Source organism: Pseudonaja textilis, chromosome 2 (genome assembly GCF_049901715.1).
Source record: "Pseudonaja textilis isolate UNSWEBS1 chromosome 2, rPseTex1.2, whole genome shotgun sequence".
NCBI lineage: Eukaryota > Metazoa > Chordata > Lepidosauria > Squamata > Elapidae > Pseudonaja > Pseudonaja textilis.
The window spans coordinates 175754364-175773179 of record NC_141991.1 but is presented as its reverse complement, the minus strand read 5'-3'; the positions used below and the strand labels follow the sequence as shown (position 1 = coordinate 175773179).

The following is an 18816-nucleotide window of genomic DNA, read 5'->3' as shown; positions in this document are numbered from 1 at the left end:
CAAGGACAAATAGGCTGAAAAACAGCTTCTATCCCAGGGCAGTAGCTCTTTTGAATTCTACTGTATAGTGCAATATTAATGCAATATCAGGGGTTTTCAATTCAATTGTATAGAATACGAAAGATATGTGTTTGTGTTTTATTTTTATAGTTATAACGTACACTGAAGATGGCATTTAATTTTGTTGTATAAGGTGCAATGACAATAAACTGACTAATTTAGTTCAACAGAAAATTGTTCAGTGCAGAATTAACATCTTGATATATGCTGAATCCACTTTTCCCCTCCATTCAAATTGTGTCCAGTTCTCAGGGACAATAATGGGAGGTGTGTGTGTGTGTGTGTGTGTGTGTGTATGTGTGTGTGTGTGAGAAAAGCACTGAAACACTTCCAGGTTGAAAGATCAACCAGTGACATCACTGTTGCCCGGGGGATGCCCAGTTGGGGGCTCCTTTCATGTCTCTGGCAGAAGCTGGAGTAAAGGACGAGAGCTCAACCTCACCTCATGGCAGCACTTGGGTCTGGAACGTGGGCTTGCTAACCTCGTGCCCAGCATTCCAACCATTCAAGCCACCCTGCTCCTATAATGGGAGATGAACACTGTTTAAAAAAGAATAGTGTGCTAGAGGCTCTGACATACTACTTACTGGAATGAGATGAGTTGGCTGAGATTCCTCCAGTTTATTCCTGAGCCAATCAAAATCCTGGTATCTTCGGCGCATTGAATACTCTGGCAAGTCAAACTCAGCTCGAGTGGTCTAGAACGAAAGAATAAACATCAAAAGTGGTAAGAGAACAAGAAAGTCTGGTGTATGAAAACTAAAGTTCTGCATTTCTTAAATAAAACACATTCTTTCTGAATGCTGCAAAATCCTTGCTTAATTCCTCTTGCAAACCATGCAGCATTTCACAAGCTGAGTCACTCAAGCAGCAGAAGAAAATTAAACAAATTATGAATCTTGCCTTCTTAGGCAATTTATAGAGATACAATGTTGTGATACCATGTTTCTCATATAATAAGGCCGGGTCTTATTTTTTTTTTGAGCCCCCCAAAATGGCTAGGATATCTTTTCGGGGGTGAATTAATTCCCCCCCTCCCGCACAGTCTCCAACAACAGCATCCAAATCGCTCCCGCTTTTCCCCCGTCCCCGTAACAGCAGGGAAAAAAAGATTTTGAGGTACCTGGGAGCACCACACGTTGCATTTTGGTTTAATCCCGAGCAGCTGGGTGGGCGTGAGAAGAGCCGAGTGAGCGTCGCTGCTGCTGCCCCCCTTGGTGCTCCAGCCTCAGGCTCTGCAAGTTTGCAAAAGTCCCAGTGCGCAGCTCGTACCTGCATTCCAAGTGCCCAGGCCGAGCTGCAGCTGTCCCTCTCTCGCCAGCGCTGTCTCCAATAACAGCGGCAGCAGTGGTGGGAACCGTGGAAATTACAGAGGCAGCTCCCCCACCCGAGAAGTGGCTGAAACGCTTTCATGGTTCCTGCCACTGCTGCCGCTGTTGTTGGAGACGGCGCTGGTGAGAGAGGGACAGCTGCAGCTCAGCCTGGGCGCTTGGAATGCAGGAACAGGCTGCGCACTGGGACTTTTGCAAACTTGCAGAACCCGAGGCTGAAGCACCAAGGGTAGCAGCAGCAGAGATGCTCGCTCAGCTCTTCTCACACCCACCCAGCCACTCAGGATTAAACCAAAACGCAGCGCGTGGCACTCCCAGATACCTAAAAATGTTTTTTTTTTTCCTGTTGTTATGGGGACAGGAGAAAAGACTGAGACGCTGTTGCTGGAGATGGCGTTGGCGAGAGAGGCACCAGCACAGGTGGGAACCGTGGAAGCTATGAAGGCCTGAGAAGCGGCTGAAATGCTGCCGGACATCCATGCTGATGCTACCCGCCTGCTGACCCAGGTAAGGCAGGGGTAAGGGAGCCCTCTGTGCTCCACCATGATTGGCTGTTAGGAGCGGCTGATGGCGAGGCGTAGCTGCCTGCGGGGCACTCCTAATGGCAGGTTTCCCCCCCAACTCCCCCCAATTTCACATGTTTTAAACTAGGCCTAAATTTGGGGGGAGGGGCTTAATTTCATTTTATGTCTAGAAAACATGCTGGGTTTTCCTTTGGGGGGGGGCGTATTGTTGGAGAAACACGGCCGTTTTTCAGGTTGTATCTGGAATAATGTGTTATGGTCCTATCATTATATTCACTAAAGACAGAAGAAAAAGGTCTTCAGAAAGAAAAATGTTGATTTCTGCAAGAGCAAATTTGGGGCCAAATGCCAGATTATTTACAACATTTATGCAATCTGTTTTCTAGTATGATTTGATTGCTTATTATATCCTAGGACTATCATTAAGTATTGTACCTGATGATTCTTGACGAATGTATCTTTTCTTTTATGTACACTGAAAGCAATAGCACCAGGACACACCTTGTGTGTCCAATCACACTTGGCCAATAAAGAATTCTATCTAATCTAATCTCTCTCTCTGTCTCCAACATTTATGCAAAATTCTATCCTTTTGATTTTAAAAGGAATTTCTTTCCATAACAAATCAATCCAAAGTCAAACTGTTGTCTCTTCCATAGATATAAACAATTCATAAATGTCTTTTTTGAGTTACGCTCAACTCGTGGCTACATAAACATACTGATACTGTTTACTTGGATGTGATACGAACATGTCTTTTTCCAGGGTAGTGTTTTATTTTACTTTTCATATAACCACAGTGAGATAGAGCCAAGATTTTCAGTCTTATTTGAAACTGGGTAGGCTGTAGAAACCTTTCCATTATTGATGTTCAAAACATGCAACTAACACCAATTAGAAATGAAAAATATTTTAGATCTTAACCAAGTAAAGGAAACAAAATGTACTGCAAGGGGCTCTTACGTGCTTCCAATATGTACATTATTTTGCATTCTTCTACAACATGAAGAAGGCAATCAACTCCGACTTGACAATTTGACATATACTCTTAGGACAAGAGGAAACAATCATTGAGAATGCATGTGAATCCCAATGCTACTTTACATTTCAAGGAACCTGAAATAAAGTTATTTTTAATAAAAGCAATATTTTTGAATAGAGCAACTTATCTTGTTGTACCTTAGTTGTGACCCGGTAAGTGATGTAAGTCTCCATCGTACAGACATGCTTTTTGGGATCATCAACTGTGACAAAGAGGTCCCTCATCTCCCCATCGAAGTCATCATCCAGTTGTAGTCTATTAAGAAGTGAGGAGGAAGAGGCGGGGCTAGAAGTATCTGCAGGAGTACCATTGGGCAAACTGAGATCCTGGAGGAAGACATAACAATGTGTGGGAAAGAAGGACAAAAATCAATCCCTGAGGTTCAGCCACAGAAATGAATCAGCACAGAGATCCATACACTGAATACTAATGGATATTCCATTGTAGAGAATATTAGTATAATCTGATGAAAATATTTAGCATTTAGACATATTTTATACAGACCTTCATGTGTTCAGTGCTTTGTTATCTTATGATTCTCATCACAGTGTTGTAATGTAGGCAAACATTATCTTTACTATAGCAGAATAAGGCCAAAGACATTGCTAACCTAAAAAGTTATCTTTCAAATCTTATTAAAAGTTTGCTCGTTTCCTCCATTCTGTTCTGTCAGATATATATGTGCTTATTTATATTTTTTTCTCTAGTCTTTAGACAGAATTCAATTACTAATGCCAATATTTCCCTAATAACTTTCGTGAAATGGATTACAGCCAAAACTAAAGTTTTCAGCTAAAGAACTCACTTCTAAACCCATTTATTTTACCCCCTCCAGCTCTCTTTTCTGCAGCTGTCTCTGCAAAAGACAATGCTTTCTATCTTCATGGTTGCCTTCTGGCTAAGAATTCTTCTTCTTGCTGCTTCTAGCTTTTGAGGATCCTCCTTATGCCCCGTTCTATGCCTCTGGAAATTCTGAGATTGGTAAATCAATACCACTGGCATAAGGAAGGAATGTTTATGATCTTTTGCAGGGATATGTAAAATTCACCAGTTCAAGAAAACAATTTTCCATAGAACTTTGGAATGTTTCATTCCCCCTCCAGGCCACACTGAGCCTCCTTTGGATAACATTGTAAAGGCACTTCGATGGCTTCCAAAAATTAATCCTTGTACGTCTGAGCTATGCCCACAACAGCATGCTGTGGAAGAAGTTTGGCATAGTCCAAAGAAGAAATGGACTGTTCTGTTCTCAAACTCATGAGCTTTTTACCACCACGGTGTTCGATTCTCTTTATTTTAATTCCGATAATTTAAAAATTATCTTTTCATTTCAGAGAGCACTGTATGTATGTAAAGGTGAAATAAGCGGTGCTTAACTCTTGAGATTTTAATAAACTCAAACATCTAGCTTTTCTGGCAGTGCAATATTAGTGGTTTGCCACTGTTTTCTTCTGTGATATTTTTTTTTCCACTTCCCAGTTTAGCCTACAACCTTGGCATTTTTAAAAGAACCAGTGGAATTCTTGATTCATAACGTTTTGTTTTGTTTTTCCATCTCCCAGGGCAAATTGCAGAATTGCATACGGATTAAAAATAGTTTGAAATAAAAAACAAAGACAATTCCACATTTTTAGTTGCTTCTTTATTAACAAAATAAATTGAAAGGAAATCTTACTCATCAGAGATTACATGTTACTGTCAATTTTGCAAATTGTCGGTTTTTAAATTAAAAGAGGCTCGTGGGAGCAGATGAGATAAAGCAAACAAACGGCAGAAAAGTTTCCAGCCTCTCATGATACTTAGTCTGCTTATATTATATAAGATGAAATCCAGATACTGCAATATATATAAAGCATATCCTAAATGATTATATTGAATTCGTTCTCCAAATGCTACCGTACAGAATTGTTGCTAAAGAAAAAAGCATCAATTGTCTTAGGAGAATTTCAAGATCTTTAGAATGAGAAAAGCTAAGAAACACTTCAAGACAAAAGTAGCTCCTCACGAATGAAGATGGACTTCAAGAAGGAAAGGATTCCCCATGAATTAAAAGCAAATGAAAATATTGCCGAAAAAGAACTAAAGCTTTTAGAGGTGCCATGATGTATGGACTTCAATGGTAGCCAGATCAGAACCAGGTTTGTGTGACAGGATTGAAATCTTGGTGGTTTCTTGGAAAACAGTACTGTAAAATGAAAATAACTAACCCAGAAGACAACATGAAATGTCTTGCCTGAATAGGAGTACAGCTAGTCCTTGACTCATAACCACAACTGCACCAAGAATTTCTGTTGCTAAGAGAGACAATTGTTAAGTGACTTTTGTTCCATTTTATGATCTTTCTTGTCACTGTGTGAAGTGGATCACTGCAGTTGTTAAGATAGTAACAGGTAAAGTGAATCTGGCCTCCCCATTAATTTTGATTGTCAGGAGGTTGTAAAAGGGGATTACGTCATCCTGGGACACAGCAGCCACCGTAAATATGAGTCAGTTGCCAAGCATCTGAATTTTGTTCATGTAATCCTGGGGATGCTGCAATGGTTGCAAGTGTGAAAAATGACCCTAAGCCACTTTTTTCAATGTCACTAAATGAACTCCTGAGTTCATTTAAGTCAGGGACTACCTGTACTGCAATATGCATTACAAGGCTGATTTTTCTTTTCAGAATTTTTTTCCTGGTTCTTTGAATAAGGAATATCTTTGCTAATGAAAATATCCTTTTCCTGAGGTAATCTATATATAAAAGCGAAATACCACTCACGCATCATCACAAAATCTCCAGAACCGTAAAGCCTACAAACTTGAAATTTGGCATGTAGATTCCTCTTGGTTTTTAGGTGCTCGCTAAGATTTTTCCAAATGACCATCAGAGCATTAGTATTTCCTATATTATTATTAAAATGCTCTGATGCTAAGGAGTTCTACTTCCCTTCCCCACCTGAAGAGAAATCTGTTCCAAATGCAAAACACAAGCAGAGGAGAGGACTTTCGGCTTCAGTTTTAATTCCACAGCCGCAAGCAGCTTTAGTACAGAACAGTTGACCTAAGCCATGCCCAGGCTCCTTGCTGTCTCCTTCTTGCTCACACAGTAAATATTGTTTCAGTTTCCAAACAGCCCTCAACACTCTCACACACTGACAGGACGCTAGCCAGATGAATACCAATAGATGCTGGTAGGCAGAGGCATATTTCCCCCCCCCCCTTATTTTCTTCCCCCAAAACTAAGCCCAATCACATAGTTTTGTAGCGAAGCACGGATATCCAGCTAGTGTTAGTAATATTTTAGACAATTACACTGAAGGAACATCTTGTCAGATTGTTTTGAACTGCTTTAAGTTACTTGTGCAACTTTTGAACTTATTTTCTATTTTCCATGTAAAAACTGAGCAGCTAATCTGATTAATGCTCTCTCCATATAAGTAAAGAAAAGCTATAGAGGACTGAACACCTATGGACAGGCAAAGGAAAGGGCTGATTTCTTCCATGCTAGCTGATTTGTCGATTCTGTTAAGGAAAGTTATCAAAGGAAGATAATTAACAATGGCTAGAAACAATTCTGTTCTTCTAGTCATACTGAGGTCCTATATCCAGTAGTATCCAGTATTCAAGAGCATTACTGTGATTGCAGTCACCTCCCACCAAATATTTGCCCCACCTGATTTAACACTTATAGAATCTTCTACTTAAATAATAAATGTTGGTGTGCTATGAAAGAAACCACCAATTTCACTCTTTACAAATATACATGTCTTTGCAAACACAAAGAATGCTAAAAAGATAATGAATGACTATCTGGCTTCTGCATTAATAGAAACAGCAATAGCACTTAACCTTATATACTGCTTCATCCTGCTTTGCAATTTACAGAGTCAGCATATTGCCCCCAACAATCTGGGTCCTCATTTTACTGATCTCAGAAGGATGGAAGACTGAGTCAACCTTGAGCTGGTGAGACCTGAACTGCCGAACAGCTCATGGTGAGACTCAAACTGCCAAATTGCAGGCGGTCGGCAGTCAATAGAATTAGCCTGCAATACTGCTTTCTAACCCAATGTGCCACCCACCACAGCTCTTAAGCAATCAGAATACGTCACCATTCCCATCACATTTGAATTGTAACTACAAATACGCTTGTTTTTAATGTACTTCCTGAACACATTTTCCAATATCTTTCTCCCAAAATACACAGACTTTTTTTTCTGGCTCATCTCTACATTATATAAATTACTAGAGAGGTTATCTGGTTTGTTAAACAACAAAACTCATTTCTCAGAAACTATGTGGCAGTGCAATCTTCTTTGGAATAAGGACCTTTCGTTAATAGGAAAGATTGTGATGCAATATCAATTTCCTGTATCATTCCATTTAACCAGTGATTGGCACATTCTGTTACTACACAAGGACTAGCATTATTGTGCTTGGCATACTGTACAGTATTTCTTAGATATCAAGAAACATCTCAACCATAAATACGAGGTGGTTTTTAGCTGCATACACACTAACTTCAGGCTTTATATTGAGCAACTACTGTTAGAATGTACTATGAAAGGACAGTTTGCTCCGAGTCCATTTTGTCTTCAAGCAAAATGCCATAAATGCACCAGATGTGAACACCCCTTCCCCAGCTGGGTAGTGCTTCCAAAAAATAACATTTCCCATGTTCATGGAAAAGAAACCAGCCTTTTTTTCCTCCATAGAATTGAAAAAGAGCAATGTCATTTTTCCACTTTAGGCCAAAATCTGTCTCTGTAGCCACGTTTCTCTTCTGCAAGGAGAATGTTGCTCAAGGCTGATTCTGGCATCTTGGTGGCCTGTTCTACACATGAAAGTCACTTTGAGGAAGCCGCTGCTTCATAGGCCTCATTGAAAAAAATGGTATGTCTGAAGCCATAAAAAGCAAGATAGAGAACTACAAAACAGCTCCATTTGACAGTAGGTTCCCTAATCAAAATCAAACACAAGGCTGCTGGCAGAACTACCTTGATTTTCATCCCTGTGAGAAACCGAGGAGAACATCCAGAGACAATATCAGCAGTTCCTTGTTACAATCCTTGAAAAAGTCCAGTGGGAAATTAGATCAACTCTCCTTTTTCCTCAAAGAAGATGGGAAAGAACAAAACGGGGATAGTAACTTTCTCTCTGAATGAAGAATATGTGGTACAGAATTTTCAAGCACCACATTCCTATCTGAAGTCCTATTTGTTCAAGTTTTGTTGGATAACATTGCTAATTTGGTACCACTGTTACAGGTATACAAATAAACCACTGGACAATAACCCTATGCCAAGCTGAATGTTTCTAGAGTACTGAGAGCAATAACATGAGTGTCAAAGGTGATATGCCACAACGTTTTGAGTGACACACCACCAGTGTGATTTGAGTGATTCACCAATACCTGACAATAACTATTCTGTGTTACTAAAGAAATTGAATAAAAACACAAGAAGAATGTGACCCTGCACCAGTCAGAACTTAAAATGGATTCTCGCCATCTATGTTCTCGCATGCAGATTGTCAGCTTCAGAATTGTGATTGGTGATGACACGAAAGGGTAAATGCAAAATGTGATAGGAAATGTAGCAAGCGTACAGTTCTGTTGTCTTCCAAATGCTGCACAGGGTGATGGTTTGCACTCATTTTCAAGGTGCATGCACATAGGATATCTGCATCTCCTGTCTCCAAAATAAGCACATTATCAGTGATCGTGCGAAATCAACTTTTGCAATTATGTAAATTTTGTTCAATTATAAATGAATACGTAAAGAATTGTTTCTCTTTTATTCAGGAGGAGGGGGTAACACAGCAGCAGCGTCAAGTTAAGACATTTTCTGAATTTTGGACATGCTGAACCCGAAAGGTTTGCCAGCACTGTTCTAAAGAGCCCACTTTTTCATGAAATGCAATACAATTCCTGACCTTTTGCTTAACCTTTAATTATGCTTTAACACCTAATGACTAAAGAGCACAATTAATCCGCCATTGCCTTCCCTCAAACGGAAAGACTGCATGCAACCAAAAACTGCACAGTTGCTAGATAAAAATCTCACAAACAGCTACAACTTAGCAAAAATATCATCTTGACAGAGTTGTATTTGTGGGAGAAGCAGAAGTTGGTAACTTGGAGACAAACAGAACAGCCCAAATAGTTGCAAATGACCCTGAGTCATTTAAGGAAAAAACAGCACCACAGACTTCTCTTCTCTCATCTCTGCAAGATAGTTTATGCAAAATGAATATTTGTCAATCAGGACAGATGTTTATGTCATCTTTGCAATATGTTTATAATGTTATGTGTCAATTATTGCATCATATGATTTATTGACATTATTGGAACTTTCAATTTCCCTCAAAAGTGTTTATATCAACTTGACAAATATCTGAGACATGTCTACTTCTACATCACAGCATGAGCTAAATATTCTGCTTTTCTACACTGGAATTTGATTATGGATTTTCTATGGAATTTGAACCCCTGCTACTGCATTTGAACCCCTGCTACAGCAATATCAAAGGTAAAGTCATCAAGTTAAACTTGACTTATGATAACTACATAGGTATAACCATGAAATTTTCTTGCAACTATGTTTCCCCACTGCCTTCCTTTTCAATATTTTTAAACTTTCCAGTTTACCGTCGGCCTTAGAATTCCCAGGTTCAACCCTCCTTCATTTCTGAACTTAGACAAGATTAAAGAGATATTGAAAACCAGCAGCTGTAAGAATAAGCTAAAAGACTTCAGTTCTCATGTAATCATTTCTACTCTTTATGGATGAACTAAAACAATTCAATTTTCTTAAATTTACAACTAAAGAGAACAAGAATAATTAATAGCTTCCATGTTGTCCTGTGATACTTAATACCTTGCTAAAATGTTGAGGTATTATCACTACTTTGAATCTTTCAAGTTCCCTCTCCAAAATTAGCTGTTAATGAAAGCCTGTAATCACCTAAACCAACATTTATTTTAGAGAGAGAGAAAAAAATCATTAAGTTTTCTGTGTTGATTTAAAATATATAGATTTACCTCTGGCCAATATCCAGCATCAGACTGGAGTTACTATAATTAACTTTCTCCATATTGATACTGGCTAAAAAGGATAAAGCAACCTACGTTATCAGATTTAAAAGTCAAGCAGTATTGATGTTCACTCTGGCAGCAGATGAGATATAGTTCTTCTCAACTTACTCTCGATAAGTGTACTCTTACGTGAGGCAAGTTGATGCAACAGAATCTGTGAACTGTTTAAAAAAAAAATCAAGCGTTCCCTTATTCAAGTACTGAAGTTTGCAGATGACACAAGTGTCATTGGCCTCATTAGAAATTGTGATGAGTCAGCACGTAGACGGGAAGTTGAACAACTTGCCTTGTGGTGCAGCTGTAACAATCTGCAAATCAATATGCTTAAATTGGTAGAGTTGAGAGTCGATTTTAGGAAGAGCCCTTCTATTTTACCACACTTACCATATTCAATAGGGCAGTATCAGCAGGAGAGTCCTTTAAATCGTGGGCTTGTATTATCTCCCAGGACTTGAACACTTAACATTAGAAACATCATTAAAAAGGCACCACAAAAAAATGTTCTTCCTGCATCAGTCAGGAAGTTCAGACTGTTCCAGGAGCTATTGATACAGTTTTACAGAGGTTATTATTGAGCTTGTCATATTTCTATAACTGTTTGGCTTGGTATAGCAACCAAATAGGACAAGAACAGACTCAAAATGATAGTTAAGACTGCAGAAAAATTCATTACAACCTACCTGTCTTCCATAGAAGACCTCTATATTGCATAGGTCAGAAGGAGGCTGAAGAGATATCTGAAGACCCCTCACATCCTGGACATAAACTGTTTCAACTCTCCTCAGGATGACACCACAGGGCATTACAGGCCAAAACATTTAGACACAGGGACATTTCCCCCCCCACCCCTCAGGCCATCATTCTGCTGAGCACTTAATTTTCACAGTGCTATACAATGTCTATGTATTTATCCAAGCAGTATCCTTATTATCCTTCTTACTCCCCTCAATTGGTATTATTATGATTATCATTATTCTGTTGCTTTGCATGTACACTGAGAGCTTCTATACTGGAGACAAACGCCTTGTGTGTCTAACCACACTTGGCCAAATAAAGTATTCTATTCCTATTCTATTCCTATTCTACCCCTATTCCTATTTCTTATTCTTATTCCTATCCCTATTCCATTCTACACTGGGGGTGGGGGGGGGTCTGATCTAAAGTTCTTGGAATTCCAACCTCTAAACCAGGGGTGTCCAACCTTGGCAACTTTAAGACTTGTGGACTTCAACTCCCAGAATTCCTCAGCCAGCTGGCTGAGGAATTCTGAGAGTTGAAGTCCACAAGTCTTAAAGTTGTCAAGGTTGGACACCCCTGCTCTAAACAAAGGATGAGGAATCTGGACTTCCAGTACTACATTTTTAAAAATATTTTATGTTGGTTGGAGCTACTAAGTACTGGTTTGGCATTATCTAGTTTTCACTCTTGTCTTCAACATTAGAAGTGGTCCTCGCTTACCAACTATCTCAATTAGGAATTATTCAAAATTATGACAGTATAAATAAAAACAGCTTTGCATCAATCCTGGCTTGTAACAAGAAGTAGTACTGAAGAATGCTTTAAAGCAAGTGTGCCAAACTCAATTTCATTGAGGGCCACATCAGTTGTTTGTCCTTGGGGGCGGAGGGGACTGGGCGTCTGTGGCTGGGGGGACATGGCCAGCTTGATGTCATGTCGGGGGGCGCCTATGGTGGCCCAAGCACACTGCCAGCAAAAACAGGTTTCCGAGCTCAGTTTTTGGCTCCAATGGCCTCCTACAACCCCCTGCCAGTGAAAACTAAGCTCGGGAAGGCTGCTCACAGCCCTCCCAAGCTCCATTTTCGCTGGCAGAAGCACCATGGGCCAGTCTTTCGCTGTTTCTAAGGTGGCCCTGTGGGCCAGATCTAAGCACTGCAGATCCAGCCTGCAGGCCTGGAATTTGACACCCCTGCTTTAAAGTAAAATCTCAAGCTGAAATCACACGTTCTGCTTAATAACCAAATGACGAATGATGCTAAGTCCTTGTCAGAGTCAAAATTGTCCAGTTAGCGATCACAGCACTTTGTGAGAGAGCTGTTGGTCTCAATTCTGGAAATACGACTTCAGCAACAGAGCGGTCAGTGTCTGGAATACTCTACCTGACTCTGTGGTTTCTTCCCCAAACCGCAAAAACTTTAACCTTAGACTGTCTACTATTGACCTCACCCCTTTCCTAAGAGGTCTGTAGGGGGCATGCATAAATGCACCAACGTGCCTATTGTTTATTTTTCTTATATGTACCCATTTCGTGTATGCATAACTATGTATATACTTATACCTATTATCCTGTGATTGTCAAATCAAATCAAATCAATAAATAAAATACTTGTATAGGTAAATTCCTGAGGGACAATGAAAACACCATTCCCTCCAATATCCATAGTTGTTTTTTAACATACAGAGGACCAACATCAAAGTCCACTTACACCATGCTCTTTCTCCCACTCCAGCAAAGAAATATTTTCTTACACTTGGTCTATAAATTGCAATATTATCTAAATAGAAAGAGAGGAACGTTTGCTAAAATAGCCCCCCAGACCAGTAAGATTACAGGTAGTCCTTTACTTATGAATTGGAACTACTGGTAGAATTTTGGTTACTAAGCAATGTGTCCCTTAAGCATGTCATCATGTGATCAGATTTTCCATAGTTGTTAAGTGAATCCTGTGGTTAAGTGAATCACACTATCATTATGCAATCTAACTTCCCCCACTGACTTTGCTTGTCAGAAGTAATCTGGCAAGGTTGCAAACCAAGATATCACAAGGCCAAAGGATGCTGCAACCATTGTAAAAACAAGTCAGTTGCCAAACACCCGAATTATGTTCATATGACCTTGGGGGTGGTACGATGATCACAACATCAAGGACAAATGATGTCACTTTTTTTCACCAGTGTTGTAACTTCAAACCATCGTTGAACAAATGGTCAAAACTTCAGGACTATCTGTACAGCTGCATACTGTGGTTATATTGAACAAATGCCGCTTGAAAAGAGAACTGTGCCCCTTGATAGCAACACTACACACTTGCAGTTTCCAATTGTGTTAATCCAGACCATCTGGAAGGTAGATCTATGGACAAAGTCTTTCCCCAGGAATATAAGGCCAGGTACACTAGTTCAGGGGTCTCCGACCTTGGCAACTTTAAGCCTGGCGGACTTCAACTCCCAGAATTCCCCAGGCTGGGAATTCTGGGAGTTGACGTCCACCAGGCTTAAAGTTGCCAAGGTTGGAGACACCTGAACTAGTTTATAGCAAAAGTTGCAAAGCTGGCTCTTAAGGAACAGCTAGGTCTGTCTTCACATTCGCAAAACGAATGCAAACCTGTTGCCTGTCCACATGCCAAACCTATTTGATAACTCAGCAAAAATCATGCAGAATTGTTCATATAAGGCATCTGCTCTGTGATTGCTCTAATTATCTTGTCTGTACCTCAGTTAAGGATCTTGTTTTTTTAATTGTGGTTTCCAAATTGTAAAACAAAAACATGAAACAAACATTTCTTATTCAGTTCATTTGTTTCCATCACTAATGTTGCAGCATTAGTTTATCAATCAATAGTTGCAGCATTAGTTTATCAATCACGTATGATCCCTATTGACAATACTGCCTGAACAATTAAGGTCATTCATTCATTAGCTGTTTGGCTGGTTACATGCTGGAGTCCGATTTTATTTTACTCCAGCTGGCCTGGTTTAAATTAACGGTTTATGTATAGCATTGTGGTTTTATTATGCTGGAAATTATAGGCTGTTTTCTTATTATCACCAACTTTGAGAGACTGAAATGTTGAATAATGGCTTGGAAATACTTGTTATAAAATACATTAGTCAATACAGGTACCATTTCTCAAGAAACAGCCATCAACTATGAAAATTAGGTCATGGAAGTTTGCCATAATATCATATTCTTACAGTTAGCAGAAGAACCAGAGAAGGAATGAGGAATGTCTCAGTCCTAAATGCTAACGATAATAGTACTTGTTGTAGGCATCCTGCCCCACAGGCAATCTACAAAGGAGTAATATGTTGCCAAACATGATTTCAGATCAGCTGATAAAGGAGCATGGCTGGCAAAGCATCAGTCTATATTGTCTCAAAAAACATCACCAAAGACTATGTTATCCCAGCAGGCCTGGGGACTCCAGGGGTTGGGTGAACTCATGAGTAGCTCCACTGCTATTAACATCCTGCCATCTATTCTTTTTTGCTCAGTTCTGTTTTTATTGTTTTAAATGCTTTTTAATAATGAATTTAGACAACTTTTATATTCATTATTTTATTAGATTGTTGCACACTACCCATAGTCAGTCTGTGAGATGGGCAGCCATACATAATAAACTTGAATAAAAATAAATCATGGTTTAAAATCTGCAAGAGGTCAGTCCACAGAACACAGAGCCAAAGACAAAATACACTGCTTGCTGTTGGCCTTTTCTAATATTTTAGGTCAAGCTATTCACAAGCTATTACTGCAGTCTAACAATGGGGCACAGAAAAAAAAGAAGACGTGGTTATCCTTACAACCTTCTCTCAGCAACCCAGTGAATAAAAAGCAGATTACTATTTACAGCCACTCTTGTTGGTCTCCCCCCCCCTTTTTGACAAAGATGCAGTGACATCATCCTCACATGGACTTTCACTGATGAGAGCACTCAAGCAACCAGCTGAGTAGCAGCTGCTTCTGCAAGGAGTAATTACTCTGCTTATTCTCCTTCAGTGGAAGTGGGCTATTAAGCAGCACAGCGTCTCCTTTTATTCTCTTTATTGTCTCACCATCAGTTGCTGGGGGGTCAGCCCTATCCTTCCTGTTCTGTTAAGCAAAGAGAAGATTATCAGCAAAACTTTACAGAAAGGTGCAAAGGGAACAGTTGCAGACTATGGCAACAAGTTCATTGCTCCATCACAACTACTCTGTGAAAGAAGCACAGTAGTAGTAAGTGTTCAGGCGAAGGGAGGAGGAGGAGGAGGCATGGCACAAAGACCCAATTCTCCTTGTAGCACATAGTGAAGTCAAGTGGGGAAAGGCATGAGCAGCTACTACCTTCATTTGACTTCAGTTTCCTGCCACTTCATTGGAAGCAAGCCTTAGATTAAGAGAAACAGAGGGTTGCTCCCTTCTTTTCTCTAGGCTGTTTTGTTGTTTACCTACCCTCTGCTAATATTTGCATCTTTTCTTTCCAAAGAAAAACTAGCGTATCAAACATCTTTTTATCAACTATACAATTACACCTCCTCTTGAAGCTATTAGGCCAGGGCTAGCCCTGAAAACATGTCAGGTACCACCAATGAATACAAGCAAGTAATTTACTCGACCTTTTTAAGTGTCACAGATACAGAGATTGCTTCACCATCATGTTTACAACATACTCCTATGAGATCAGAGCAAACTTTGACAGCGAAACCGAGCTCTGCACCAACCCCCAAAGAGATTCGTGAGTCCCACGACTGGTATAAACACACTGACAGGTAACAGATCATCAGAGTTGGAAGGGACCTTGTAGGTCATCTAGTCCAACCCGCTGCCCAAGCGGGAGACTCTACACCATTTCTGACAAATAGCAGTCCAATCTCTTCTTGAAAGCCTCCAAGCTCCACCACCAGCACGCATGATGGGCTTTCGCAGGACCCCTAAAACCAGCAAGCCCTGCAAATAAAAAAAGGAACGCCGATCTGCACGGAAACTTGCGCTCCCCCACAGCCGACAAAGGTGGCTGCCACGAGGAGAACAAGATCAGCCAAGAGCGGATCCAAGAGCAGGAGCCCCACCATTTTGGCTCAAGGGAGAAGTAGCTCAACTCCCACCCCGCACCCCGGGGCCACGTTTGGGTCGCTACCCCGAAATGCAACAAAAGCTCCCGCGCCTTCCCATAGCCCAAGCCGGAGGGCCCTGGGGGAAGAGGGGGAAAAAGGCGCTCTCGCCACACTACCTTGTCGGCGATGCTGCGAGGCAGAGGCAAATCCGGGCTGGGCGTCAGTTCCACGCTGAGCTCCTCGCTGCTGGAGGCGGCCAGCGGGTGCGGGATGTCCTGCAGAGATTTGGGTCCGGACGAAGGTAGCGCCTTGGGAGTCCCCGCCCCGCCATCCCCAGTTACAGACATGGTAGAGGCGGAGCAGGGGCGAGCCGAAAGGCGAAGGGGAGCCCTCCTCAAGCTTCGCCCGCCGCTCAGAGGCCGCTGGGGCTCAGCCGGGGAGCGGCGGGCCTCTGGAAAGCCGCCTCCGCTTTTCCGCGGGAGGCAAAGGCGGAAGGGGCGCCGGCTGCTCCGCGGCCTCGACGGCGGCTTTGCAACGGCAACGCCGTCACCACCTGCCTCCTCCCGCGACCACAGGACTCCCTTCCCTCCCTCGCCGAACGAAGTCGCGGAAGATACAACGCGGCGGCGGCGGCGGCGGCACCCGGAGCAATTTCACCCGGGGAGACTCCGCCCTCGGCTGAGAGCGGGAGGCCATAGGCGGAGGGGGATCTGCCGCCTCAGCTGCTGCTGCTGCTGCTGCTGCTGCTTCCTTCGCGCGTTGTCGCCCCCGCGCTCGGCCGCCGACTGCGCCTCCTTTCCCCGACTTTCTGAGGGATCCTTCGCAAACGCGCAAAGCCACCCAAGCTTGCGCCGGGCCTGTTTGGAGGCCTTTGCCTCGGGCCTGGCTGTGACCTGCAAGACTGGTCTTTGGGTAATAAATAAGCCCCTCCTGGCCATAACAGCGTCTTGGACACAGTGTGCCCCCGCCTCTCTTCTCCCCACCCCGCCTTGCCATCCAGTTTGTGGACTACCAATCCCATCATTTCCACACAGCGTTGGATTGGAGAGATTAGTAGGGGAGGTTCAGTCCACCTAAAAGACTTAGTCCCAACCGAGTTTGCTGGAATTGGATATGTCTGGTAGTTCAATGAAAAGGATTAGGGTTGGTGACATAACAGTGTTTCAATATCTAAGGGGCTGCTACAAAGAGAAGGGGGATCGACCTATTTTATTTATTTTTTTATTGATTTGATTTGTCAATCGCTTACAAAATAGGTATAAGTGTAAACATGAGTAAGAATACAGAAAATAGGTACGATTAAATGGGGACAATAGGACAGGAACAGGAGGCCCGATGGTGCCCTTATGCACGCCCCTTACAAACTTCTGAGGAATGGGGGTGAGGTCAATAGTGGATAGTTTGAGGGTAAAGAAATGGAGGTTTGAGGATGTAACAACAGTCAGGTAGTGCATTCCAGGCATTGACCACTCTGCTGCTGAAGTCATACTTTCTGCAATGAAGTTTGGAGCGGTTAACACTGAGTTTGTATCTGTTGTGTGCTCTTGTATTGTTGCAGTTGAAGCTGAAGTAGTCATTGACTGGTAAGACATTGTAGCAGATAGTTTTGTGTACTGTTCTCCAAAGCATCTGAAGCAGAGGTGGTATTCAGCAGGTTCTTGACCAGTTCTGGAGAACCAGTAGCGGGAATTTTGAGTAGTTTGAGCAAATACCACCTCTGACTGGAGATTTTACAGTATCCTTCCCCTGTGAAGCCCACCAAGCCACGTCCACAAAACCAGTAGTAAAAAAATTTGAATCCTGATCTGAAGGCAGGACAAGAAGCAATGGATGGAAATTAATTAAGGAGCAAAGCAACCTAGAACCAAGAAGAAATTTCCTGAGTTAGACAATCAGTGAGACAATTTGTCTCCAGAAGTTGTGGATGCTCCAACACTGGAAGTTTTTAAGAAGAGATTGGACAACGATTTGTCTCAAACGGTATAGGATTTCCTGCGTAAGCAGGGGGTTGGATTAGAAGACCTCCAAGGCCCCCTTCCTATTGTGATATTCTGTTCTGTTATTCTAATACATTTCATCTACCGTAGTCAAAAAGAAGACTTGGGTTAAGGGGAAAAAGTAGGCAAATTTTCACAGGAAGAATATCCTTTCCCCCATCATGTCACCCTTGGGCTGCCAATTCTAAGTAAAATCAATCTCAAAAAGTTCTTTCTGTTCCATAAAAATCCATATGTGAAACACTTGAATGAATGGGAGACCTGCCAGAAGGCATGGCCTCAAAGAAGAACCCCGGGTAATGATGCATAATTGCCTTTAAAATAAGGTTTCCCATTTATAAATTGAATTACTCTCATCTGTGTGTGCTTCACAAGTAGATGTTGGCTGAGCTCAGGAACTAATCAAGATTGAGTCTGGTTAAAACTGTGTAAGAGACCGCCTGAGATTTACAAGGCTGTTGACTACTCTTGAAAGTGAAAAATGGCTATGAAGAAAGCAGCAGTAACCATTTTCTGAAAATACCATGGAAGTAGATTTCTTAAAGAAAAATCATAATATTGGCTTTTCCAAGAAAATTGGAAAATATTATATTGTGCAGAAAGAAATATAACACACAGCAAAGCTGGTTGAACATAATTTCTCAGTCCCTCTGGAAATCACCATTAATTTGTCTCCTGAATGGAGCAGAATATCACCTGAGTTAATTAGTGCTGCAAAGGTCTTATTTAATCTTCAAACTGCCCTCTAAAAAGGGACAGGGAATTTAAGACACATATATTAAGGACACGTATAATACAAAGGCAACACTGTTGGGATGAGATGTCAAAAAAAAAAAAATCAACATGGGAGCTGCAACCATGCAATCAAATCTCATCTTGTTTTGTAATATGTGAGAGAGGTCTGTAGGGAAAAAGACAAGAACAACCCCAGGGGGACTGATTAAAGCATACCAGGAAATTTAACCTTATAGATGGCAGCTGTTATTTTTTAAAAGATGAGCTTTGGAAGGAG

At 41.4% G+C, this 18816-nt stretch overlaps 1 protein-coding gene across 1 annotated transcript in view; it reads right to left on the bottom strand.

Annotated features, from left to right (window-relative positions):
• Window positions 1-16593, bottom strand: part of SNX30 (sorting nexin family member 30) — a 28771-nt gene extending 12178 nt beyond the window's left edge. Inside the window, exons 1-3 of the mRNA XM_026713405.2 lie at window positions 15984-16593; window positions 3095-3283; window positions 648-758 (exon numbers count right to left, since the gene is read on the bottom strand). Of these exons, the coding sequence (XP_026569190.1) occupies window positions 648-758; window positions 3095-3283; window positions 15984-16154 (471 nt within the window). The 5' untranslated portion in view covers window positions 16155-16593. The remainder of the gene's footprint in view (window positions 1-647; window positions 759-3094; window positions 3284-15983) is intronic.
• Window positions 16594-18816: the final 2223 nt, after the last annotated feature.